At 42.1% G+C, this 27,216-nt stretch overlaps 1 protein-coding gene across 2 annotated transcripts; it reads right to left on the bottom strand.

The window, feature by feature from the left end:
• Positions 1-621: 621 nt before the first annotated feature.
• On the bottom strand, positions 622-27,216 carry C1QTNF4 (C1q and TNF related 4). Of its 2 annotated transcripts, none has more exons than XM_077180054.1 (2): positions 27,051-27,216; positions 622-2,148 (listed from the first exon to the last, which is right to left on the bottom strand). In XM_077180054.1, the coding sequence occupies exons 1-2, from the start codon at positions 27,106-27,108 to the stop codon at positions 1,040-1,042; spliced, it is 1,167 nt and encodes a 388-aa protein (XP_077036169.1). In that variant the 5' UTR covers positions 27,109-27,216; the 3' UTR covers positions 622-1,039. The 2 variants fall into 2 exon arrangements, with proteins under 2 accessions (XP_077036169.1, XP_054491161.2); XM_054635186.2 differs by lacking the exon at positions 27,051-27,216 and adding an exon at positions 21,074-21,273.

Here is a 27,216-nt window from a genome sequence, read left to right as displayed (position 1 = left end):
GAGGCTGAAAACCTCCCCCGCGGTTCCTCTGACCTCACCTGCAGGAGGCTTTCAGTGCAGCACGTGGCGGGCTAGCAGCACCCTTGTGTTCAAGGGGCTCATTCCTGGGGAAGGCATCGCCCCTGCGGTCAGCAGTGCCACTGCCGGTGTGGTACTACTCACACTTGGTGTTACGAGCCCGCTCCTGATCCAAATCTTTACAGATTTAAAAACACATTTCTTACTCTTCTTACTTACCTCGCTTCTGGGCTTTCAGAGCATGGTCCATTCACAGATTAGAGCCCCTATCTTTCACTACAAGAAGCCTGCACATCTGTTTGTTTCTAAATGTATTCTTTACATTAAACAGAAGCTGAGATTCTCAACCACATCTTCTTGACTTCATCTACATCAGATAAAGAAAAGCACAAACCACTGTCAAACTTGCAATAAAATCATAAGAGGTACCAACCGTTCACACACACAAATCATTAAAGAGTGTACACAGACAGACTGGCTCAGTAACATATCCTCAGCTCACACAATCACCACACGTCTCTCTCACCTGAGCTCTGTACTGGCTGGTACCTCAGCCAGTGACAAGCACACAAGTCTCACAAATAGCAAAACTTCCAAACTGAGAACATTCTCATATTTTGTATTTTTATTACATTCATTTTCATTACATTTATTCCCTCCCTGGATAAACAAGGAAAGCCACCATACCCTTTGCTCTCTGGATGCTGGAGATCTGCAGTAACATGACTGCAGTAGTTCTCTGATCCTCAGCATCTCACTACAGTGCCCCCCCCACCCCAAAACTACCTCATGCTTTATGTTAAATCAAACACCAACACGGGACACACAGCTACAACCTGAAAGGCCTCTCTATGGATGAATGGCACACACAGCAGTGGCCCTGCTGACAGGGCACAAGCGTGCAGTGTAAGGAAAGCACTGGACACATGACAGCATGCTCAAAGTAGAGGATGATATTCAGAGAAGCTATACCCAAGTTCATGGCACCTTGGCTCTTCTTATGCTCCTTTCACATCTGCATTTAATTGTTTGACCCTTGAGGTGAGCTGGCACCTGGCAGCCACTTTGGCTGAGCCTCTGAATAGATGAGGAAGCCTGTGAAGGTGATGTACTTGCCGTGGTTGCTGTAGGCACCATAGCCATCATGCTGATGGCTGTAAAGCCAAACGGTGTCCCCGTATTGCAGAGGCAGCATGATGCTCTGGCTCTGCATCTCCCGCCGCTTGGAGTGGTTGTCATCATAGATCATGGCCTGCACCTCATTGTGGTTCTTCATCAGCTTCACCGACATAGTCTTAAAGGGCATTTTGCCAATGGTGAAGGAGAAATAGTATGCACCAGGTATACGGCACGTGAAGATGCCAGTGGAGGCATTGAAATCTTTTCCAATATTCACAAACTCTGTATCAAATGTGATTGGCTCGTGCTGGGTTTGCTTCTCATCTGTCCCCAGGAGACTTTGTGAGCGGGCAACAGAAAACGCAGAGCGAGGGTCTTGTACCCTCTTTGGCTGGTCAGACAACACGCGTCGCTGTGAAGCTTCATTCTGCTCTCTGGGGAGCTGCTGAATTGTGTGAGGGTGTGGCCCGAGCTCTTGAGAGTCAAGAGCATTCTGGAAGAAGGCAGAAGTGTCTGGATAGATCAGGTAGCCATTGAAAGTTGTATAGGGCCCCACATTGCTGTAAAGAGCGTACTTGGGATCTCCGTGTAAACGCAGCCACACTGTGTCCCCGTAGTCAAGCTGCAGCATGGCACTCTGGCTGGCCACCTTGCGTTCCTTGCGGTGATGTTCATCATACACAATTACCTGCACCTCATTCTTGTTTCTCATCAGCATGACAGACAAGTTTTTCTTTGGGTATTTCCCAACGGTGAAGGAAAAGTAGTAGGCTCCTGGGATCCGGCAGCGGAACAGTCCAGTCTTGGGGTCAAAATCATTGCCAATATTCACATACACTTTGTCAAAGGTAATCACCATCTCAGAGCTCCCTTCCATGCTGCTGGTTCTGGCCACAGAGAAAGCAGAGCGAAATTCAGTACTGGTGTCTGCTGGGAAGCCATCTGCAGGAAGAAAAATCATGCAGCAAAGGAGGCCAAAGATGATCTGAATGTTCAGTGTCATCATTGTATCTGGAAGAAAAAAAAAGCATATTTTAGCAGCAATAGCGTTAATTTACAGCTCACAAATGAGTTGAAATCCAGACCTGAATATTGCTAAGTAAACATGAAGATCTATGTCCAAATAATGAGAAATTTCCAGTGTGTTCTCTGAGCAGTGTATGGGACCACACCGTAGTTCAGATCCCAGCACCACTTTTATATTTTCCTGGGAAGAGCTGGACCTTTTTTAACCTGTTCTTGTGGAAAGAAAAAGCATCTTCTCCTTTGAAAGCCTGACTATCCTACAGCTTGACTGCAAAACACCATGTTGCTCACACTGCAGAGGGATCTCAGAGCCTGCTGGGGATTTGCCAGAGCTCCCTTTTGTTGTGCCTTTTTTTATTCATAGGACCAAGGATGAAACAAAGCCCTACACAAACCCTGTATTATACAATGGGGACACAGCTGGAGGGCAGGGAGAAGAGGACATATGCTCTAGAGATTCCCATGCAGATGCCATTGCTTCGCAGTGCAGTAGTTGTTTCACAGGATGTGGAAGCTGGAAGCCAAGTAAGCTGTTAGATCCCATTATTCCAACATGATTCTGTGAAAAGTATAAAGAAATATGAAGAAGAAAGAATATTTAGGGAAGGAAGACAATGGAGAAAATTGCTCAAATAATAAAAAAAAGAAGGAAAACAAAATGGTAAGTAAAGGAAAGTCTCCTAAAGAGTACAATTTCTGAGAGAGAACTGAAATACCAAAAATGGGGAAACAACTCCCTAAATGGATAACGGACTAGACATAAAAATTTCTTTGACCCCTAAAAAAGTTAGGAGCTAATAGGACTTTCTGCTAATTTTTTTTTTGGACTGAGGCCAAAAATTATCTGTTAGTGCTTTCAGGCTGGAAACAAAACTGCCAGTCATTCCAGTGAGAAGCTTCTCTTTCTGTCACCTCTCAGTGCTTATTAAAATATCATTCAGGCTAGGAGGCAATTGCCTGGTTTGCAGTCTGCTCCATCTGTCACCCCAAAACTGGTGCCTTGCCAACCTGAAAACAATGAATTCACAGACCAGCAGAACAGAATCAAAACATGCAACTCATTGGGGGGGGAGGGTTGAAGACAAATCCTGCATTAAAAAGGATAAAGGGGTAAATATTTGAATCATCTGAGATGGCCTAGTAATAGAAGTAAAGCACACAGAATGCACTTGGACTGTGAGGTGACAATGGGATCCGACTTTGGCAAGATGTGATACCTAGAATCACTCACCAGAAGGAATTCAACTTGAACCCTGCTCTCTGACACTTGAGAATAAAACTGAAATCTGAGGTGCAGCTTTAATACATAAGAACCCAAGAATAAATTAGATTCTCAATTACTTGAAAATGGCACACTAGCAAAGACTAAAAGAAATATCTGTCCATGTCCCAATTTTACCTTAGATCACTTCTCTCACAGACATCTGTGGCAGGGCTCTCAGCCTAAGCAGGCCTGTAAGTTTGTCAGTGAAGAGCTGAGCAAGGAGAGTTTGCTGTTCAGTGGAGCAAGGATGGGCTGCTGATCAGTGAAAAGAGTGAGCAAGGATAACTGAGTGATAACACTGAGCAAGGATAACTCTGCTGTTCTTAGTGCTGAAGAATGCTGAGACCAGCTTGACCAAACTCCCACCCCCACCACAAGGACACGCAAGACTGAGGCTCCCTGACCAAAGCTGGGAGCAGCAAGGATGTGCAGGTCCTGATTTGGAAGTTGAAGAGAAGGAACTAAAAAGCTGCCAACACATTTTTCAGCAGAAAGCATATTTTGCTGAGTAAGCCTGAGAACACATAATCTAAAAAAATGCCTGTTTTGAATGCATATTAAAGTCAATCACTTTATACTATAAAAGGCCAGCGGCACTTGCACAGCAAAGATTTCTAGCATACCTCCCTAAGGTGTTTGAAGATCCTTCCCTTCAGTGGGGACACTCCTCAAGGTTATTCCTTGACCCAGATTTTCCCAGTTGTTGGTGTCGGTAAGTAACATCAATCTCTGCTTAACAATTATTCTGCTACCTTGAATATAATTGCTTTAATATAATTGCTTCAAAAACAGTGCACTAAATCAGTAGGAATAGCAATCCATACTGTGCAGGAAGTGATTCTGATTAAGTTTTTTTCCCCCTAATCATTATTGTAATAAATTAAAATAAATAAATAATTTTATTTATATAAATATATCTGGTTTGCCATCCTTAATTCTGCAGGATGAAGGTGCATAAAAGCTCAATTAAACCTGTGTAACTCTTTAGCTATAAACCATCGACTAAGTCTGGGGCTAAGATTGTGTCCAGCTGTAGCTCATTTCCTCTCTCAGAAAGAATTTAGAAAGGGAATCCTTTCTGTACCTTGTGGCTTCTGTTTGGGAAGGGAGGGCTTTTCTAATAAACTTTGTCTGAAGCTCCCATTCTGCCCGCGACATCTCAGAATTCTCCTCCATGCCCCTGAATTCAGAATGATTTTCCTGACCTAGCCTGCTCCTTCAGGCCTCCATGGGCTGCAATGAAGGTTGCTGAGAAAGCTGAGTGATGTCAATTTGAGGCCACTCTCTATCATCTTTGAAAGGTGATGGGAGATCAGAGGAGGTCCCTGGTGACTGGAGATAGGCAAATGTGGCACCCATGCTCAGAAAGGACGGGTGACACTACCTGCAAAACTACAGGGTGGTCAACAAGTTAGCCCCTCATTTTGGTCCCTGGGAAAATCATGGAATGTTCTTCTTAGAACACATTTTTAGTCAAAGGACATGTAATTTAGCCCACGTTATTTAATTGAGCATAGACTAATCAAACTGATTGCTGTCTTGTGGGAAGAGATCAGTGGATGTCACCTGCATTTTAACAAGGCTTTTGTTTCAGTCTCCCAGCGCATTCCTCTGTCCAGATTTTGATGTTAGATAAGTGGACTACTAAAAAAGTGAAAAACTGACTGGATTATCAGGCTTGAGAACTAGTGTTTAATGTTTAATTTCAGATGTTTCAATATTATTTATCAATGTCCTGAGAAGGAGAGAGAATGCCCACTGATCAGTCTGCAGATGACACCAAAACAGATGGTTGACCAAAATACTTGGAGGTACAGCTGCTATTCAGAGGGACCCAGACAGACTGGTGGGATGGACTGAAAAGAAATTCAGTGATGAGAAATGCAAAATACTGTACCTGGATACAAAATACTGTACCAGCCTGTGTGGTGGTACAGACTGATGACTGGTTGGAAGTCTGTCTGAAAAGGATCTGAAAAGGGTCTAGGGCTTCAGGAGAACAGTAATTTGTACCTGAGATAGTGCTGTGCCCTGCAGGTACTAAAGGCTTACAGCACTCTGGGGTGCAGAACAGAACACAGCCAGGAACCACAGACTGTGATTACTCCTCTTCAGTTGGCACTCGAGTGATTCCAGAGGAGGGCAGCCAAGATGGTTGAGGTCTGAAGCACCTGCCCAACAAGGAGGGGCTGATTGAACTGGCCTTGTTTAGCATGGAAAAGAGAAAACTTTGGGGGGACCTAGTAGCAGCCTTTCATTGCCTTTAGTGGCTCCAGACAGTGTGAGGTACTGCACTGGTGAGCATGGTGGAAAAGTAACAGACAATGATCACTAAATCCGAAGGGGAAGAGTCAGACCAGATATAAGCAAAATAATTCCATGATGAGGCAACTAAGAATATAACAGTTTACTGAAAGAGATTGCAAGATCTCTATCCTTGGAAGTTTACAAACAAGACTGGATTAAGCTGTGAGCAACCCAGTCTGCACTCAGTGTTGGCCCTGCTTTCAGCAGGAACTTGAACTAGGGACTTCCTAAGTCATGATTCCTGATTCTGTAACTGAATCCCATAGCTACTACTCCTTGCATTTAAAATTCACTCCCTAATAACCCCAGCCATGGCACTTACATGGAATTAGCCAGCTAACAGCAGGTCTAACAGACAGACTATTTTCCCTCCAGCAAATTGAAGCATATTCAATGAAACAATTAATCCATACCTAAGTGTCACACATCTGCTTCCATGCTGTCTTTATTTTAGCTTACTTTGTAGTTTCTGTGTTCCTCAGGGCAATGACTGTCTTTCTTTCCATGTCTGTACAGCATTTGGCTACTGCTGTCATTTAAACAATACTAGTAGACCCTAATATCACACCAAGAACTAAATCCCAAACTGTCACATTTCTTGAGCCCAGCAGCTGGTTCAGCAGTATTATTTTTGCAGAGTGCTACATCCAGCATGGCAGGCTCATTCCAGCTTAGAAAACCAAGCCCTAAAGGCAAACTTTTAAGGGCTATTAGATGCTCCAGATTCATACTCATTCATTGTTATTCCAGTGATCACCATGGTGTGGCTGCATGGCGAGCCAGGATGACTGTGACATGGCTGTGTGCTCTTGAGACAAGAAATGACAGGAAAGGATATGGCATTTACATTTTTAGCAACAAGCCTGTTTCTCTGAAATACTGCCTGGGCTCCAGACTTTGTTCAGCATATCCAGGAGTCAGGGGGGATACTGAAAGGACATCACTGCTGGCCAAAAAAAGCACAGAAAGACGAAACAGACTAATTTTAATAAAGTGTGTAGTGAATCTGACCTTATGAGCCTTCAAATGACCACTATCCTTGTTTCTGTTTGAAAGTTAATTTCTCTGTAATAAGGTCACTTATTAAACGTTGGATCACTCAGTACAGTTGCAAAGACCGTCTGCTGCTGCTGCCCCTTATTTATCAGCTCTTTCCAAAAGCAAGTCATTTAAATAAAGCAGTTAATTATGCTGTGCTTCCATTAGCAAGTTGTTTCCTTGACAGCTCCCACTCACCACTTTCTGCACTATTTAGGTTCTTTTAAAAATAATGTGGAAAGTATCTAATAACTGCCTCTCAAACTAAACCAGTGTAAGAATAATTTGCCAATCATTAGGAAGACACATCCAGCTGAAGGGGTTCTATAAACAGAGGCAACTCGTGACAGCTTTTGGACTTGAGTATTCTCATAGTAATTCTGAAAGATCAAGCTGCCAAAATGCCCCCAAAATTGTTTATGGTGCCCAAGTCTCTTTTACTGGTATAGTTTTCTTCTGGTAGAGAAGAGATAGCACCAGGGATGTGAAGCTGGCTGCGGACACTGTGGCATCAGCCCTGAGTCCATGCTGTGATGGAAGTTTTAAAACTGAAGAGTGAAATGAAAGATCCAGACTAGAGATGGAAAATAGGTCTTCAGTATGTGGCAGCTGTGTTATTCTCATTACATTTACACACAAATCAGGGCCCTTTGTCCCCTACCCTGCCATTCCTTATTGTCCCAACACCACAGAAGCATGGAAGAAGCTAAGCAGACCCAAGTGATAAGCTAGGTAGGCTACTGCTTTTACTTTAGGCAGTACCAGCAAGGACAGCAGCCCACAGAGAAGAAGTCAAGAAACTAATTTGGAATAGGAGGCACAAAACACATGATGCAGCTAAATGATTCTCAAAGACACTGGCATTAAATTAGTGACCTGAAAAGAAGGGGCTAAAGTGGTACTGACTCACATAGTAGAACAAGAGCTGCAAAAGTTTCTTGAAAAGAAAGTCAGAATTCACCATTTGCATGACCCAGGAAATTTTAATAGCTTTGAGTTTGCTGGAGGTGATTTTTCTGTCCTGGAACAGAATCAATCCACCAGTGAAAAGACAATTAGTTTTACTCTTCTATTGAGACACGTGGATCTACAAAAGGACATTCAACAATAGAAAGGTCACCCCATTTCTACACTTGCAGGACAGACCTACTTGTGAAACACACAAGGGTTTTCTTTTTATACCAAAATATTAATTATCCAGGTTCCCTAGTTCTACCTTATGCAAGAGTCCTTTAATTTCAGTAGGAATTTTGCCAGGAATATCACTGAAGAATGAGACATGAAACAAAATTGAAGCAGTACAATTGGCTCAGGTGTTACTAAAAGGTTTTTTAAATCCTGTAAGCTGCAAGAGCAAAGCCATGTTCTCCCTAGCTCTCACCCTAATATTTAAGGACAGCTGCAAATGTTTCAATTATTTGAATCAGTGAAAGCCTGTGTAATGAACATCTTTCTTGGACTATAGTTAGTGAGATTTCTTTTCCCAAGATACCACATACTGTCTGTTCCACTCATCCAACACAGATTAAGAGCATCACACGATGCAAATGCATCAGTTCTTCCAGCATCAAAGAGAAAATAATTGAGCACATCCTCAAAAGCAAAATCTGTGTAAGAGTACAGGAGTAACAAAATCAGTGATTCACTTAAGGCTCTGGCCTTTCTTGTCTTTTGACTAATGTGTTTGGTTTTTTTTTTTTTTTTAACTCTGGCACAACCCTGGGAGGTAAAACATTGTCTGAAGCTTTCAGGATGCCTTTTAGAAACTATATGTCATGCCTTGAATGACAGACATGTATGGCATTAATATAGAAAATGCTTAATTTTGAATGTTTCCCTGAGTCAAGGGAAAGTCCTTTAACATACTAAACCATCTTCTGTGTACTCAAAAATCTGTGGAGAGGCAAAAATTATTTTCAAGTGCCTCAACTCCAGCCATACTCAGGAAAAGGAAATGGAGAGACTTTTTGGGCAGAAGCTACTACTGTTACCCTGCATTTCAGAATATGATGAAACTTGCTTTTTCAACTGAAGTCCTAACAACTCTGGTTAAGCTAAAATGATATTATGTGAAATGATGTAAATTCACTGACCAAAATGAAAACATGATAGTTCTGACATTAGGATTTTTCTTATTTAACATAATTTAAAAAAAATTGCCCTATACATTTGAAGTACCAGGGTGATACACTGCATCTGCCTTTTTGGCTACCATTACATTTTAAAATATATTAATTTAGACAAAATGGTGTTTTAGTAGAGAAGATGGCTGAATAAATCCCAGGGGGAAGCAAGGAGTTATTCCAGCGTACTAATGCTTTAAGATGTAATATTTTTTTACATCCTTTTCTAAATGAACACATTACACAAGTCCAACTCTCCACCACAAACACACTACTCAAGAAAACAGGATTAAAACTTCAAAGCAAAGAAATGTACTCTAACACTGGCCAGAAGTGGAAGAATGAAAACACTGCTAGAACATTTGAGTTTAAAATGTAGTTCATAAAATGTGTTGAATACCGTAAAGTTGTTTTCACATGCAGTTAAAGCAGCAGTGGGTAAGCAATCATTGAAATTACACCAGCAATAAACAGTGAAAAAAACTGGCCATTGATGGGAAGGAATTCAGAGACAAACAGCTCCTGTGAAAGCAGAGGCCAGAGGAGACTGGAAACCACATCTTGAGAAAACCAAAAGTCTGCTGCTGTGCAGTGTTTATTTAACACTGCTACCTTTAGACATAAAACACTGAGACCATTTCAACAGTTGGAATTTTCCCATGGATCCCACTACAGTTACAGTAATATCAAAGTTAAACCACCTCTTTTCTCAGCCCCAAACATAATTTCCTTTTTTAACCTGGTTTTTGTGTTCATTTCCTTTTCTTGGTGTGCACAAGAGATGCTGAGACTGTGGAATAAGGTGATATTGGAGCATTTCATCTCTCCAAGCAGGAATCATAATGCTGCACCAGGAGGCAGATCACCAGGAGGCATAAAGGATTAAAAAAGAGTCTGGCCTGGAATATCAGGAGGTATTTTGATAGGCAAAAGAAACTATCTGACACTTTGTCAGTGAATACCATAAAGATCTCAGTTAAGAGAGTGAGAGACGAAGGCCCCAAAGGCAGACTGCACACTGCAATCAAGTTCTAGAGAGAGAGGACTCAGAGGACTCAGAGGATGGAGTAGAGGGCAATTTCCTTGTTCCAGGTGGCTGGGCTAGAAGCCATGTAGCAGGAGGACTTTCTCACAAAAGTCCTGGGTGTTTTTGCCTGTCATGGTAAAACCATAAGAAGCAAAAGGACTCTGCCAGAAACTGTACCAGCAACAGACCTACTGGGATGACAGACACTTTATGAGAAAGAATGCTGAGTACAAGCAATTCAGGCTATTCCAATGTGAAATTAGTCTCTAAAAACGAACAAGAATTATTCACAGGGTTTTTATTTTAAACTTCTCACCTGGCTTGAGATACTTAAAATTAATATGATAGATATGGATATTAAAGATGTTTGCGTGAGTCCAGAGGAGGGCTACAAAGATAACCAGAGAGCTGGAGCACCTCTTCTATGAAGATTGGCTGAGAGAGTTGGATTTGTTCAGTTTAGAGAAGAAAAGGCCTCAGGGTGACCTTATTGCAGCCTTTCAGTACCTAAAGGGCTACAAGAAAGCAGATGACAGACTTGTCACAAGGGCATGTAGTGATAGGACAAGGGGGAATGGCTTTAAACTGAAAGAGGGTAGGTTTAGGTTAGATATTTAGAAAAAGATCTTTCCTGTGAAGGTTGTTAAGCACTGGAACAGGATGCACAGAGAGTTGTGGATGTCTTATCCCTGGAAGTGTTCAGGGCCAGGCTGGATGGGGCTTGGAGCAACCTGGTCTAGTGTAAGGTGTCCCTGCCCATGATGGGGGGCGGGTTGGAACTAAATGATCTCTAGGGTCCCTTCCAACCCAAACCATTACATGACTCTATGAAATAAAATGGTTTGATTTCATCATCTGACAGAACTGGAATAAACAAGCACGACCCAGTTAGTAGCACAGCAGTGCTAAAGGAGAAGAGGAAGGCAATGACTATACAAATGAGAGACTCTTAAGAGACAATGAGGAAGAAAATTTAGAAGTGTTTACCAAGTACTTTTCTAGGTTGGAGACAAAACTGGGAACCTAAGTAAAATGCAGATAGGTTTAGCATCCCAGACTACTGTTGTAATTTTTCTCTTTTAGTAAGAGTTTCTTCAGGAAAAAGAGAAATAATTTTCCCCAATAATGTAAGAAGCATGGGGACTTTAAAGGGTTCATACAGAAAGAAAAACTGTTTGGACAGCCCCACTGATCACAAGCTTATTAAGGCTTTCCTGAAGTGGCAGGATAGTTCAAATCCTTAGGAACATTAAAAAAAAAAAAAGTCTGTTTTAAACTCAATTGGGCAAACTGGGCTGTGAGTGACAAAGTGGAAACACTAGGTAGGCAGAATGACACTGGAATGGGTACTCTGGAATCAACTCAAATTCTAAAACCTTTATTCTTTCTGCTTTATTGTTACACATCATAGCTCTTTCTAGCAGCCTTTCTACACTACTTCCTTCCAGTGAAGTAAGGTTTAGCTCTCAGGAAAATCTCCCCTCCCTCTGCTAACAAATGAAAGTCCAGCAACAGTTCAGAGAACATCAGTAGGTGTTTAGGTTATGTAAATACACCTACAGGATAGGCAGATATTTGACGTTTTTTGAACCACACTTTCCTCTATGGACCTAAGCAACAGTTTGCTTCAGTGCAGCTGAATTAATATTTTCATCCTCCACTCACGCTCACCAGAAGAGGAGGTTCCTGGGCTATTCTCAGAGTTAATGCTGTATTTGTCCATTTTCTTTAAATCCTTAGTTGCAACAAATACTTAGAAGCATTAAAGGTCATCAAGATGAGAGTAAATATTCCAGCCTGTATTAAACACAGGCTGTACAGGCTTTCCTTCCTGTTCCCTGTTGCCTTCCACTTTCATTCACATTCCCAGTTATCCAGCAGCACACTATGACACCATCAGCTGGGCAAAATCTTGCAGTGATTCTTTCTTGTTCTTCTCTCATTTCCTCACTAAGAATGAAAGCAAATGTTAATAGTAGCTTTATTTGTCCAGGAACTAATATGAACCTGTGGGACCCAAGCTCCACAAAGATGTAGCAAATAGGAAAGCAATTGACATTACAGGAATTTTGTGTTACACCTTCCTGTTGAAGAGTGTTGTCCTGGAAATTGTGATGATATTACAAGAGATACTGGAACCTGTGGTGCGCTCTCAAGGCTTGTTCATTGTCCTCTCTGTAATGATTTTTTGTCCTCAATTTTCCTTCTGTGAGTTTGTGCTCCTGCACTTTGTATCAGTGAATATATGATTTTAATTTAATTGCAATGCAAGATCCTAATCAAACAAAAAAAAAGTTTTAGATTTTTCTGTTTTCTTTTATAGCTGCATAGCCACACCTTCTCTCTCTTTCTCACTTCAGTGGGCAAATAATTTTTTCCTGGAACTCTGCACCTGCAGAAGTTGTTTTAAAACCCTTCCCCCACTCACTGGAATGCTGTCCTCCAGTCATTTCTCTAAGACCTGCCACATCACCCACCTGAGTGAAAGCTAGAGGGAATATGCTGGTTGTTGCTGGTTAATCATCAAACCTCAAGTTAGGATAAACCTGTGGAGTCCAGTAGTGGTCCCCTATGGGACTTAATGGATAGCTGAGTGCCAGCTGGGATTACATGCCATGACAACTAAAACCATTTTTATTTCATCATTGAGTTTGAACTGACTGTCTGCTATGAGCTGATTTAGCAGTCCAAAAATTTTCACAAGGTGGATAAATCTGGTCTCCATCCTGACAACATGCAGTTAACAGAAAACTGTCAGAAAGGATGAGATTAGTTTTACTTTGCTTGATAAATCAACTTCTAATGCTATGTTTCATACTGACTACTGTTTTCTGATGGTAGGCTTTGCAAATCTATCTGAAAAAACTCTCAATGTACTGGGGCAGTTTCCTACAGAAGCGCTGCTTTCTTTGCGAGTTTTTTAGCGTGTCTTGACAGGTAAGTCAGGAAAACATGCTGTCTTTTAACATCTGCCATCACACTCAGCCAAAAACCCACATTCATTTCTTTTCATGCCCTGCTGTTTCATTACTGTAAAGAAACTCAGAGAGCACTGAATTGCACTGCAGTGCTGCTCTACATTGTCAACATGCGGCAACATCTCAATTTGGAAACTCACTGAGCTCTAGTTTAGTGAGGAAGGTGATAAAAGGCATTAAGATCCATTTATCTTTCATCTCTGCTCTGGCACTTTCATTTCTGCCCTTCCTCCTACTTGGTTAGGACACAGATCTGAATGAAAACTTTTGTGTGGGGAAAAAGGGGAGTCAGTCAAAGTCCACACATGCTAATATTTTTTCTGGTCCCGTTCTCCAACTGTCCAACTGGATCATACCATCATAGAATGATTTGGATTGCAAGAGAACTTAAAGATCATCTAGTTCTAACCCTCTGCCATGGGCAGGGACACCTTCCACTAGACCAGGCTGCTCAGAGTCCCATCCAATCCGGCCTTGAGCACTTCCAAGGATGGACATTCACAACCTCTCTGAGCAAACTGTTCCACTGCTTCATCACCCTCACAAGAAAGAATTTCTTCCTATTATCCATGATAATCCTGTTGCTTTTGTACACAGGGAATTGGTAGACAGATCAAGAAACAATAATTGAAAGAATAATCACTGCCTGGGACTACCCCCATTTTTGTCACCGGACAGTTGAAACCCCTTGAGATAGAGATTTCCCCTGGTATGGAACAGAAGTTCTTGATGAGCACTGAAATTCTTCAATACATATAGTAACCTATAGTGACAATTAAATGCAGCAAAGTAAATCAGCAATTAGTAATTGTCATGCTTATTAATACTGACACTTCACCACCAGCAAGGTGTAGTTCCCCATTTTCTGTCATACCTGCCAAATCCCTTGTGACCAGACCTCTCTGAGGAAGATCTATAGACAGCTGGAATCTGAGTTCTTTCAATTTTTTACCCATCTTACTAGCAATTATTTCTCAGAATGCTATAGCTGTTGCAAATGAGACAACCCAAACCTGTGAATTGATATTTGATATCTTCAGGAAAACCACAGTTTCTGATTCCACTTTTAAAACATTTAGTATATTTTGGTCCATTGATTTAATCAGCTTGTCATCTTTTTAACAGGGAACTGTGAAGTTCCTCCCCAACACCCTGCATAAGTCAAGTTTTCACTTCACAAGTTTTTGAACCTGAACTTTTCTGTGACAATCTGACACAGAGGTGCTGCCGCCTACAAGACAGAATCTACATCCCTGGATAGAGGGACAGAGAGAAGCATTCCTCAACAATGCCCTCAATACACACATCTATTTACAAGGTTTTTCCAGTATCTGCTTTCTAGCTTTATATTGCTTCCAGTATTTAAAAAAACATCAGTCCTCTCATCATGGCAGCAGATATGCTTGTGTGACTATTTCAGTAAAACTCTGTCTGCACCGGGGAGCTGCTGGTAAAAGGCTTTGGCATTGCCCTCAAAAAGCACTGCTGGTCACTGCTGTTCACTCATCAGCTCCTCATTCACAGGGAGGAAGCTCTCAGTGCCTGTCAAGTGCTCACAGATTTCAGGCTCATCTTTGTGACCAGCCAGGTTCCTCCCAGGCAAAATTGCCTTTGACAGCTTGAAGCTGATGCCTCTGATTTTGCTCATAGGAAAAGAATTTTGTTAAAATACTGAAATAACAACTGCAGCAATGCATTGGCAGGTTTTACCTGACTTTTAGACTCTAGTTGGACATAATATAAAGAACATGAAGGATGTGGCTGCTCTGAACCTGGCTATGCAGATGCCTCATTTAAAGCAGGCTTGGATATCATTATTTTGCATTAAATACACAGCTCATACTGAAAGAAGGACCATTTGCAACAGCCTACACAATTTCCTTACAGCCACAGTGAGAAATTCCAGTCATGCACCCTAAACCCAAACATTCATATTCAGTTCATATTTCAAGACAGTGCTTCCTCTATTCAAATTCTTTCAGTCACCTACATTCCTTGTAGCTACTTCTGTTTAACAGCTCTCCTTTTCAAGATAATTATCAACATTTTCCACCAGGAGAAACATTTACCATCTGCAGAACCCCCTCCAGCATGTTCAGTATTTTTCTGCACAGCCTGTCTCAGATTTCCTCACAAGTTTCCCGGAGAATAACCCCTTCACCTTGTTGTCTCCTCTTAATAGTAAAAATAGGATTTTTTTTACATTAGCTATATTTGCTTGATCTCCTTCCAGAGCCACCTTGTTCCAAAGCTAAATTTCCTTTAGCACTGGATCACAGCAAGCCTTCTTTTGGATACCCTTTCTGTCTCTCAAATAAAGACTGTTTATACACTCATCTGAGAAGTAAAGACAGTAAAAGCAAGGATGGGAAGAGGAATGATGAAATGAACTCAGGCAAAGCAGTATAAGCTGATGTCAAGCACTGCTCAGTCCTTGGGTCGAAGGGATGTGAATTCACTTTGAAATATCTGGGGCATCAAGTGACTGGCTTTCTAAGCATATAATTATTTTTCCCAAGGTGTTCCAGCAGTAATGGAAGATGAGGGGAGGGGGAGAATCCTTCACAGCTTATATAGTGTCACAGTTTGTACTCATGTGTCCTAGACTAAATAAAAAATCAGGATTTCCATCAATTTATCAATAATTCCAGTGTAAGAGTCTTTAAATTACAAGAGATTATTATGCTAATATGTTCACTGAGCAACAGCTCCATGAAAACAGGCTACTAAAAAGTGTAGCCTAACTCTTCATTTTCTCCTTGTCTTGTTCATTCAACACAGATTCTTTCCAGCAGTTGCTTTGCAGCCTTTCAGTCCTAGAGAGTACCTGTTTTCACAGAAAAAATTCCCTATTGCCTGCTTGCTATAAAAACGCTTCCACTGCTCCCAGTAGTCTTTAGCTTCTCTAAGAGCTTTTCTTTTTGTCTGAGTGAAAAGGTCTAAAGCCTGAGGAGAGAGAAAAATCCCTCTCCCTTTAGAGGATTAAAATATTATTTGGTTGGACTCAGAATGTGTTCTATTCAGGATCTTATGTGCAGCCCACCACTTCAGCATCCCCAATGCTGATCATTGCTCTCTTTTTTCTTTTTACCTGTCTCCTCACAGAGATCCAGGATTTTTCACCATGCACAGGGGACTGTCTATTCCATTTATATGAAACAATATATGTTAAACCATGAGTACTACAGGACCTAGATTATCTCCCTGGATAAATGCCTAAAAATATAGATCATAGGACTATGATTTACTTTATTCCTATTCTGAATTCCATTATTTATTTCATTTTACCTATTAAATCCATTTTTGGACTACAGCCTTTCATTCAAGGAATAAAATACTAGAAGAGTTTGTATTTTCAGTTCAGATAATTTTACTAACTACTAATCTTGATTAATTTTTCTTCTTCCATAGCATTGTTTTCAGCATTCATAAACTGAATCAAGCATCTGCTCCTGGGAAATCAGAACATTTCATTCCTTCCCCTTTCTTCTAAAAAGAGACACCTCTTCTAACTGTCTTCTAGAAAGCTCTTACTCTTCTTTCAGGCTCTTTTCAGAAAGAGGTGGTCTGTGGTCTTGGTGCTGTGCTACCCCTGGATATCAGACAAATATTAGAGCAGGGCCAACAGACTTCTTTTATTTCATTCACATGGAATGATCTACAAATAAATGCTGGAAGAATGGTCTAGAGGAGAACTTAAGACACTGAACAGTCCAAGGTGCTTTCCCATTATAGGATCACTAGCCTTATTTGATTCTTCACAGATGATTGTCTAACCTGCTCTTAAAATGTCTTTAGAACCTCCCTATATCAAATATCCAACTGTTTTTATTATCCTAGGTCCTAGAAAATTATTCTTGTAGTTTAAAATAATCTTACTTTCTGCTGCTTCTTGCTTTCTGCTCCATCCACCATGAAGAAAAGATCATTTCCTTCTCTATTTTTTATCTGAAGACTGTTATATTCCCCTGTCAAATTTCTGGTCTAAAAATTACAGTTATTTCAAATCATCTTGCAGGTCACATTTTCGTGACCCATGATGAGTCCTACCGCCCTCCTCTGGACTCCCTCTGATTGAATTGCATCTGTCTCAAAGTGCAAGAACCAACACTTTGCACGGCCCCCAAGCTGAGGCTTTGGCCTCAGAGCAAAAGGATTTTGCTTCATGTCTTCCAGACTTCCATGTCTTTTACATATCCTAGCAAGATGTTTGCCTTTATTTGCAACAGCATGACATTGACTCATATTCAGCTTGTGATCTATCATAACATATTCTTTTCTGCGGAGTTGCAACCTAGTCATTTACTTCTGCCTTGTGCTTATTTAGTTGGTAATTTCTGCCTTATTGTAGTACCTTGTATTTATCCCTACTGAATTCAATTCAGGTCTTTTACTAGAAGGTCTTCCAATTTATTGGAAAAATTTTGAATTCTAGTATTTTCCTCCTGCACATTTCAAGTGTCACAGTTTTATGTCCCTGGAAAATGTGATATACCCACTCCTTATTTACCATCCAGGTCCTCTAAGCAAACACTGAATAAAATCAGATCCAGATCACCCCAATGCAGCTACTGTGTCAGTTTTGAGCAGCTTGTGGCCTCTCTGAAGGACTGGCACATATTAAAAGCATACACATTATGAGCTCTGAATCTACTGATATTTAAAGAAGATCTGCCTGTTCAGATAATCACGTTTACCCAGTTTATAGCCTCCTTTACCTGCTATGTTCTATGCCTCACCAAAACAAATATTTGCATTAATGTGCTAACCATAGTCAAGAATCCCAACTTTTACATTAAAAATACCCATAACCCAAATGAAATCTCTCACTCTTTTTCTATGAATAGCCTTTAATATGTAAACTGAAGTAAATTCTGTCAGAACCTGCTGGAATACTGGCAAAATAATTGGGAAAGATGTGACCATTTCTCTTCATAGATTTAGGGGTATGATAGAAATGCCCTAATTTATTACATTCACTGTAGTTACAACAGCAGCATACACTTCAAGGGCAGAACCAAGGCAGCTGGTTGATTTCAATGGACTGAACATTTCCTTTGCATCTGCTCTTGACCAATGACTTCAGGATCTTTTCCTCGGAGCTGAAATGCCAGCCATGAAAGTCACGAGCAGGCACATCACAGACAGTGAGCCTTTGTGTGCATTGGAATAAAGATGATCTGGTATTCCTCCTGACAACAGAGGCTTAACTCTCTGGTCTAGCCCTGACTCTTATTCCAGTAGTCATGACCACAGTGCCCCCAAATTCCTTAACCCAATATGGACAGTTTTCCTGGCACCGTGGCAAGGCCACGGCACAGCAGAAAACATGCATGGTGCAAATTAGCCAGCTGGAGGGTAAAGAGGGAAAAATAGGGCTTTATAAATTTTCCCTGTTTCCCAGTGGGGCCCTAGTAATCAATTATTAGCCCCTGGAGTAGTCACTTACTGCTTGCTCTGCGATCATCGGATTCTGGCAGTGTTACCTCTGCTGGAAACCTCAGACCTTTGATTAGAGGCAGCGGGAATTCCTCCTTTGTTCTCTAACCTGTCTGGAGGAAGCATGCAACTAGAAAGAGGCTTTACAGGGACAAGAACCCAGGGGTAGACTTGGTATTCACAGACCACCAGCAGCACAGCACTTGTGTAGTACTGGCTTAGCTCATTTGAACACAAATTTCCTTATCTAGAAGAGGGTCAAAGCAAAAGGTACAGAAAAGCTGAAAGGAAAAATGAAGTCCTGACTTTACTTCTGCTTGGACTGGATGGCCAACGGGATCCATACTAAATTTCTGAGTGCCAAACAAGAAGTAAGAGGCTTTTAATTTCTACTGGGTGAAAATCACAGCCAGTATTTCAAATATTGTAAGATGAACTATCAAATCGCCAAGTGTCTTCCAAGACAGTAAAGACACATGTGTCTTCCAAGACAGTAAAAAGAACCTCCCCCCTATAGATTAGTCAGTAAACTGTAATTCAGTGAAACATTATTTTCTTTAACTAGGTACCTTGGAGTAGAATGCATGCTTCATACTTTGGTGATTTAAAAAGGTAGCTGCATGGCTGAGTTCAGGAGTAAAACCCACCAAATCCTAACATCTGACCTCAGATGCTGATGACAAAGCCCCAGACTTCAGCATCTATAAGACTATAGCAATTTTAAGCCCTATTTTTTTCTCTATTCTTTTGCCTGAAAGTCAATGCAGAGATTGACTCATTCTCTTGGAGGGAGATATTTCTCAGCTGAAAATATTATATTCTCAAAGATACTCACCTCCTTAGAAATCTACTGTTCTATCAGTATCAGTTCATTTCAATGCTTTCTGCCTATAAGTAACCATAAGAATGGGTGAAATTCTGGCACAATGACAGTGATCACTCAGAGGCTCACTGCCTGTCCATTTTCTGCTAGCACTGGCCTCTTTTTCTTTTCGTCTTTGTATTACAGGGTGCTCTGCACAGAAGGTTCAAACTATCTTGTCTCTTTACACCTTTGACATATCATTTTTCTCTGTGTGCCTGTGTTCATCTAGGTTACTTTACACAAAAGGTTATTTAGGTTATTTTATACAAGTCTTCCAAGAGCTGGTGATGAACAGGCAGCCTTGCTGCTCTTCTGAAATACATGTTTTATTAAAATAGAGACTATAAAAGCTTATCATGCACTACATGACCACAGGTCACAGGATAGTAATCCTGTTTTTTCACAAGTATAGCTGCTGCCATTGTGGGCCCACCCATACTTCTGTATTTGGAAAATATGAATTGTTCACAGTTTATGAATGGAGAGCACAGCACAATGGATAGACAATTACACAAGTAAAATATAAACAACAACAACATCATAACTAAAATATAAATAACAACAAACAGGGTTCTGAGTTTTGGCGCCAAATCTCACTTTCCAATGCATTTTATTTCTGCATCCGTTTCTTCACCTACAAAACAGCAAATGTCGATAACACCAACAAATTGTCAGATTTAAACTAATTCTCTATCGAAGCCATAGGTTCTCCATTAATGGCAACCAAATGCCCTCTGAAGGCATTGCTTCTTTCAGATGTAAAATATAAAACTCATGTGCAGAGCCTAGTCCATGAACCATTCAGCACTTTGAATTATAGCTTTCTAGGGGGAAACAGAAGGAATGCACAGGGTAATGCTGCTCTATTGGGAATCCTCATTGTTCCTTGACATACCTCCTAGTGCTACAAATTAACCCTTAAAAATGGCTAGACAAGGATACAGCTGCCATAGGCCAAGATAGGATTGCAGCCTCACTGGTGTGTTTCAAACTCTTGTTACACATCCTGTCCCTGGAGAAGAGAAACTGCAGAAGGTTGCAATAGCATCAGAATGAATAATTGAAGCTTGGCTCATTCAGAATGTGCATAAACGGAAGGGTCACAATGCTGCCTTCTAGTCAGCCAGCAGCGCAGAAACTCACCAGTGTCTAATAGAAACATCATCTGGAGATACTGACCTACTTCTCTGGGAGCTTTTACAGAGTGGGTTGAGGAGATGACAGTGGGATGGCCAAGTACATAGAGGATTAAATCGTATTATCTAACAGAAAATCGTACATTACAGACTCAGTTGTATATGCTACTCTTGAAAAAACCCTCGGGACTTTGTTCCACCAAGAAACCAGAGATCCATGCAGGATTAATGCTATTTCTCACCTGAGAAACTCACCTTGCCAGGATGCTCTTCCCAATGGCGAGTCCCTAGGAGGTTTTCCTACCTCGTCTCCATGACAAGTGGGGCCAAAATTTTATACCCTTTCCTACATAAACTCTACAGCCATTTCATATTGGGGATGATAGGTGTGAGGGAGGGTAACTCGTGCATTTCCCGCTATTGTCCAGGCGCTCGGTGGGAACGGAGGGAGTGCAGCCCACCCGCGCCCTGCCCGCCGCCCCGAGGGCCGGGGGCTTGGACCCCGCAGGGTGCCCCGAGCGCAGCCCCCCTTCTCCAGGACCGCGGCGGCCGCCGCCAGAGCCCCGACGGTCCCTCCGCTCCGCACCGGCGGCCGCCCCTCGGGAGCCGCCGGGGCCAGGCCCGCCCGCGGCCCCGCTCGCATCGCCCCTGTCCGAGCGGGGGACCCCATCTCCATGCCCGGCCCTGCAGGTGCAGCCCGGCCCCGGCGGCGGCGGCTCCCCCGGCACGGTACCTGCTGCGCCCCGCGGCGGCGGCTCCGCGGCGTTGGGGTCTGAGCGCGGAGCGGAGCGCGGTGCGGAGCGGGGCCGCGGCGCTGCCTGCGCACTGACAGCTCGGGAGCCGCGGCGGCGGCGGGGGCCGGGGCTGCAAGGGGGGCTCGGGCACCCGGGGCTCCGGCGCCGAATCAGTGACGGGAGGAGGGCCCGGGGGCGGGCGGGAGCGGGGAAGGGGAGGGGGCGGCGGGGCTCGGGGCTCGGAGCCCCCGTCACCGCCGCAGCCCGGGCGGCCTCCGGGAGGCGCCGGCGCCCACGGGCGCTGCGGGCCGGGGAGGCGTGCGAGCGCCACACGGACAAGGGTGACCGAGGATGCGGCGCTGTGACACGGCCGGGCCGGGCTCCCCGCTGCCTTCCCGGGAGGAGAGGGCGCTGGGAGACGGGCGCCGCGGGATGATGCCCTTCATTCAGCACAGCGGCGGCTGAGCCAGGCGGGCGAGCTCCCCGCGCCGCTCCCCGCCCGGCGCACGGGGCAGCGGTGGGGCAGCGGCCGGACCGCGTGGGGCGGCAGCGCAGCGCCCTCCAGTCCCGGGCTGAGCCACCCGGGACGGGGCTCCTGCCCCGGCCGTGCTCGGCCAGGCCGATGAGAGAGAGGAAACAGCCTTAGCTAGACCAAAGGATGTGACTGGGGGAAGCGCAGGCTTTTGGCTACCCAAGATCGTGTTCATGTCTGACCTTCTGCTCTGGAGATCTCTGCGAGTCCCAAAGCATGTCCATAGACCAGCTGTGTTATTTGGTTTATCAAAAGCTTGTATCTCTCTCTAGAAGCTTGGCTTGCCTTAGATCATCACCTAACAACAAGAAGGCTACTACTTGTTCCTTTGAAGGCTGGCGCTGATTTTTGCTGACAGCAAAATAGTAGGCTTTTCACATTCCTGATCTGAGTTGAAGAGCAAATTTGGGGTTTTGTAAAGCATGTTTATTATTAACCCTGTAAAATCTAATGTTGACTTCCAAAAAGAAGATTTAAAGATATGAATGTTTAAAAAAATGTTCTGGCTCTCCAACACTAAAGGTCTTTTACCCTTCAACACCCACTTGCTATGGGAGGAATTTAAGTGCCAGTGTACTCACTCAGAGTAGTGAGTACACTGGCACCTAGTAATGTTTCCCCTTGTGCATTGTCCAGCCGTTGTTGCCCTGTGCTGGCATGCTCTGCTATCCAATCTCCATCCCTCTTGTGGCAGATACCAGGACTTTCTCCTGTTGCAGCAACAAACACGTTTGAATCAGTTTTCACATAAGACACGTACCAGTCACAAGGCTGATTCTTACAATAGACAGAGAATGGAAAAAAATAAAAGAAAACAAAAAGCTTTTTTCTGAAATTCTGAGAGGAAGAGGACTGACAGATGGAATGACCAGAAAGTAATTTACTCTTTGGGGCGAGGATGCAATTTATGGCATAACAAGATCTTCCTACTGCTTGTTTAACATGGTGTGCATATCATATTAAATACCTGCCACTCTGCAAATCATCCCTATCTCTGTACCCACCAGGTGCTGCATTGTCCCCATGTTCTATCTTTTTCCTTCCCTCATACAGAGCAAAACAAAGGTGTTGATGACAGGCAGAATGAGACATGAGAGAGTTAGAGACTAACCCTCATGTGGGTCTGGTAACAGCTGTCAGCTGAGCAGAGTATATCCTGGATGGACTGACATCCAGCTGGTACTGCTGGCTAAACATATTTTGTGCTCTCTTAACAGCTTCTTTGCACATTTCAAAGGACAGATTACTCAACCCTCAATTCACTGCTTTTGGAGGAATGAATGGACCACTGACTCCCAGGATATGAGAATGCTCATCTTGGACATAAACTAAACAAATGTATTCCTTTTAATCATCTAGCAATGATAGCAGTGATGAGTAATTATCAACAGTATGATAAACTGTCCTTCTAAATATCTATGTTGCCACTGGGGTCAAAGTGATTGAGTACTAAGATACTACAGTATTATAAAATAGATGTATATTTTCCATTATCCTGTGTAGTCCAGATGAGCTGTGCTCTGTTCTGCCTCTGCCAGACAGATTTTCTTTCTCCATGGGGCAATGCTAGTACATGCCTCCTGTGCCCCAGCTGAGGAGAGGCAGAGGGCTGAGAAGACAACTGTGCTTCCATCCAGCAGCAGCTTGTGGATTTACTACATCTCCTTGGAAAAGTGCTAAAACAGAGCAGAGCTGCCTTCTCTGTGGGTTCCCAGGAAAGAGGCAGGAGAAGGTGGAGGTTTTGTGGGGGGAAAGGAATACACTTCCCAAAAACAGAGAGCAGAAAAAGAGCTTCTAGTCCCACCTCATACTGTTGCCTTCACTGCAGCTGATAGTCCTCCCCACAAGGACATGAGGCCCCATGGGTGCATTGGAATGTCTTTTCCATGTTAGTATTCTGAAAATTCTCATGGCATAACTCATTAATAAATGGCAGCCTTGAAAGTATAAGAATCAGTGCTATAAAGTTCAAGACTGTGGAAGAGGATGCTTATATTTTTTAAAAATGAAACTGATTTCAGTCACTTGTACTCATTCACTCCTATTTAACATATTCACTCATAGTCATAAGCACCAAGATATGTGTGTGTGAGGTCTGCTCATGGCTCTGTGTGTATGGGTGTGTGTGACACAGAGGACAGGGGACAGAAGCTCCTGAGTCCTTGGGATGCCTTTTAGGTTTGTCTTCATCAGGCATAAGAAACCACAATTTTGACAAGCAATTTTATGACCCCTGTGAGTCAAGATGCCATGGCATGACTATGACCTCAGTTTTGCATTTTTCATCCTCCCTAAATCTTAGGCAAGGCTGTTGCCCATCATCTTTGTTTTCTCATTCTGGGTATCTTTATTGCTGCCGTCCTGTTGAGAGAAAAGGGATGGGCCATCTTTGATGTGACTGTATCAGAGCACAGACCTTCTGGTGTTGATGTATGCATATTCCTTATTACCTGCTTTATTGTTTGCTTGTACCCTTGTTAAAAAAGATGTGCCATATTTTTAAGCTTTGATCTTTATTGTATCACTGTAAAGATAGAAAATGTAAGTAGTAATTCAAACAAGCCTAAGGATTAAAAAGAATACCTCAAGAATATGTAAAGACTCACTAATATGTAAACCAACTTATAGTGGGACAGTGTAAGGCTAAAAGAAATAAACCTGGGTGGTCCATGTGTCAAAAATCCTGCATTAGGATGCTGCTGTTTACTTATTTATTACAAACCTGGAAATGGAATGATCAGGTTTTAACAGATGTTATCACTTGACTTACAGTGGAGTCTCTCAACAGCAAAGGACATAATTAATGACTATCATGGGTAAATAACTAAAATGCTTTTTTTGAGACCCCACCTGCAAATACTATTCTTGGAATTGAAGGGATTTGGTGAGCTTTGTTTTGGTTTGTTTCTTTTTGTGGTCTGGGTTTCTATGATTCTGGATAGCCTGCTTAAGAGAGATATGTGTACCATTTCCCATAGAAGAATTTAAAGCTTGAGCCTTGAGGATCATTGATCATATCAGGTGTCTGGAGTGTGTTGTAATGGCAGAAAACCAAGTGTAGAGAAATTTTGTGTTGAAATTTGGAGTATCCCCATCTAGAAAGGTAGATCAGAGGGCAACTATGATCACGTCTCTCGAGGAGCAGTTCTGTGCCACGTGAGTGAATGAGGAAGGAACAACAGCTCTGGTCAGTGCTGGGTGTGCTGTGTTTTCCTTTTCTTGCCAGCTGAAAGAGATGCTGGGTGCATGTGGTGCATGCCAGCAGAAATGCAGCATAAGTTATGTTCATGTGATTGAAGTGCAATTCTGTGTACAGTCAGAGCAGAATAATATTTCTTGAAAGACTACCTTGGGAGGCACTGGCAGGGACCACAGAGAAAATAGCACCAGGAGAATGTAGAAAACCTTCGTGACTGACTGGAAAAAAATATCTGGTAGACAATCAACTTACTGAATAGGTATTAGACTCCCAGCAAGACACCTACTGAGGAGCTTGTCTGGCAATATGTAACAGAAAAATTCAGGAGATATCTGATGGAAGTTCTTGCAAGAAGGTGAGCAATAGCTGCTGGTGACTCCATGAAAAAAAAAAGTACAGATGAAACCAACAGCACAGTGATAACAAGGCAGAATGCTGCAATTTTGATGCACATGACAGATACAAATGCTGATCTTTCCACCAGAGAAGCAGCCAGGCACACAAAAATTGACAATAAAAGAATGTAGAAAAATATATTTTAAATTCAGTACATGGAACACAATAAGGTGTCAAAGAATTTAGAGAAAAATTTCACTTGTTTGTCTCCTAGATCCTGACAAGAAAAATAATAAAATACAATTCTTAATGATAAAGAGAATTTTGATATAAGTCACAACATAGGAATTCCAGAATGGTGATGGTTCACATAACCTCTGTGGGAAGGAAGGTGTGGTATAATTTCATGAAACTTAAAGTCCTGACAAGCATTTCACAATGACCAAATATGAAAAGAATGTCAAAATTCTCCTGGAAGAAACAAAGTATTTTCCTTTATGTTTGAGGAAGCTGACATATGTCAGAGAGATGTACAACTCTGAATTCCACTGGGACACCTGCAGACACATATACAGATCTTGTATAAACTCAACAAGAGATCACCTGACACCACAATCAAATCTATCTCATGCAGTTAGGAGAAACAAGCAAGCAAGCAAACAGACAAAAAGAAACCCAAACAAAAATCACTTTAAATCAGTTTGCCTAACAACAAGTTAGTTCCTATCCAAGTACCAAAGAAGAAAACCATTTTTACAGGTATGGGCTTTCCCCTTTCCTCATGCAGTCTTTGTCCTTTTCCTTACAAATATTCTGGAAAATTTATTCTTTTGACATATCACTAGAATACAAGTTAAATATCATAACCAAGACTTTAATGTCTATATTCAATAATACTGACCCAGAATCAGCTTCTAAAGGTGAGGATCAGTTAGCATATGCAAGCAGGAAGCCTTAACAATACCATTGTAGTTGGATCCATTCAGAATCCCAAATAAATGCCTAGAATTTGTAGATGGTAGCTACATAAGCAGAGAAGCAATTATTTCCTTAATGCATAAATACTTTAACTAAAATGGTATCCACTGGCAGCTAATTCAAAGGTTTTCTAGTGATAATAAAATTTGCCTATTAAAACTGATTTTTTTTTACAAAACTATCTTTCATATCCAAATGAGGACAATATAATTCTCTATTTTAGGCTAATAATAAAACCATTTTGAAATCTTTCTTTCCACAGTGTGTACCTATATCCATGTATCTCTGGTTTTCCTCCATGTCCCTTGAATTAAATTCTGAATTATGTGGGCATTTACCCACAACAGCTAAAATTACTTTTCATCTCTGAGCTGTGTTCCTAAAAATCTGAATATTAAACCCTCATCTTCACTCTAAGAGACTCATCAGAATATGTGTCAAAGAAGCTGAGAAAAATCTTTACGGGGTTGATCAATCTTTTCAGTAACTAAGTTCTTCAATGTTTCAATTTGAAAATGTGCATTTTCTCAGAAATCCAACATATTCCTCATTTCTATGTGTGTCTCAGTTTTCACATTTTTAAAATTCTGTAAATTGACACATTTTTATGACTATCAGCTCTCCTTCAGGCATCCTTGGGATTTAAGAACTCTCCTTATTAGCTGAAATTATAGAACAAACATGTTGCCAAGCTATTTTTACCAATAACAACATGCTTGGAAATTCTGAACCTCTGTGAATATAACTGAACAAAAGTAAACAGCAGTGGTCTGAGCAGTAACCCCTAACCCTTTGCATTTTTTTCTTGCCCCTCAATTGCGTTGTTAAATATTTCTGAATGAGTACATAGACTGCCATGTGATAAATCCACATTAGGAAATGGATGCATCTGAAAAATAGTCAAAGAAGAAAAGAAAATGCAATTCATCACCTGGATGAGGTTCCTGGTCCTGTTCATTGCGCATTTCCACAAATGATTGCTCTGGCATCTGTCAGAAATTGGACATGGGCAAGGACAGCCTAAGGCAGTAGAAGAAACGTTTGTCAGCCAGCATCCTCAAGCACATACACAGCCTGCTGCAAACACTGTGCTGGGT

The sequence above is a fragment of the Agelaius phoeniceus genome, chromosome 6 (assembly GCF_051311805.1).
Source record: "Agelaius phoeniceus isolate bAgePho1 chromosome 6, bAgePho1.hap1, whole genome shotgun sequence".
Taxonomy (NCBI): Eukaryota; Metazoa; Chordata; class Aves; order Passeriformes; family Icteridae; genus Agelaius; species Agelaius phoeniceus.
This window is presented reverse-complemented; position numbering and strand designations above follow the sequence as displayed.

Coding starts and splice junctions, on each gene's coding strand:
- C1QTNF4 (XM_077180054.1), bottom strand. CDS start 27,108: ATGCCAGAGCAATCATTTGTGGAAATGCGCAATGAACAGGACCAGGAA. Junction 2,149..27,050: donor GGACCAGGAACCTCATCCAG/GTGATGAATTGC, acceptor TTTTTCTTCCAG/ATACAATGATGACACTGAAC.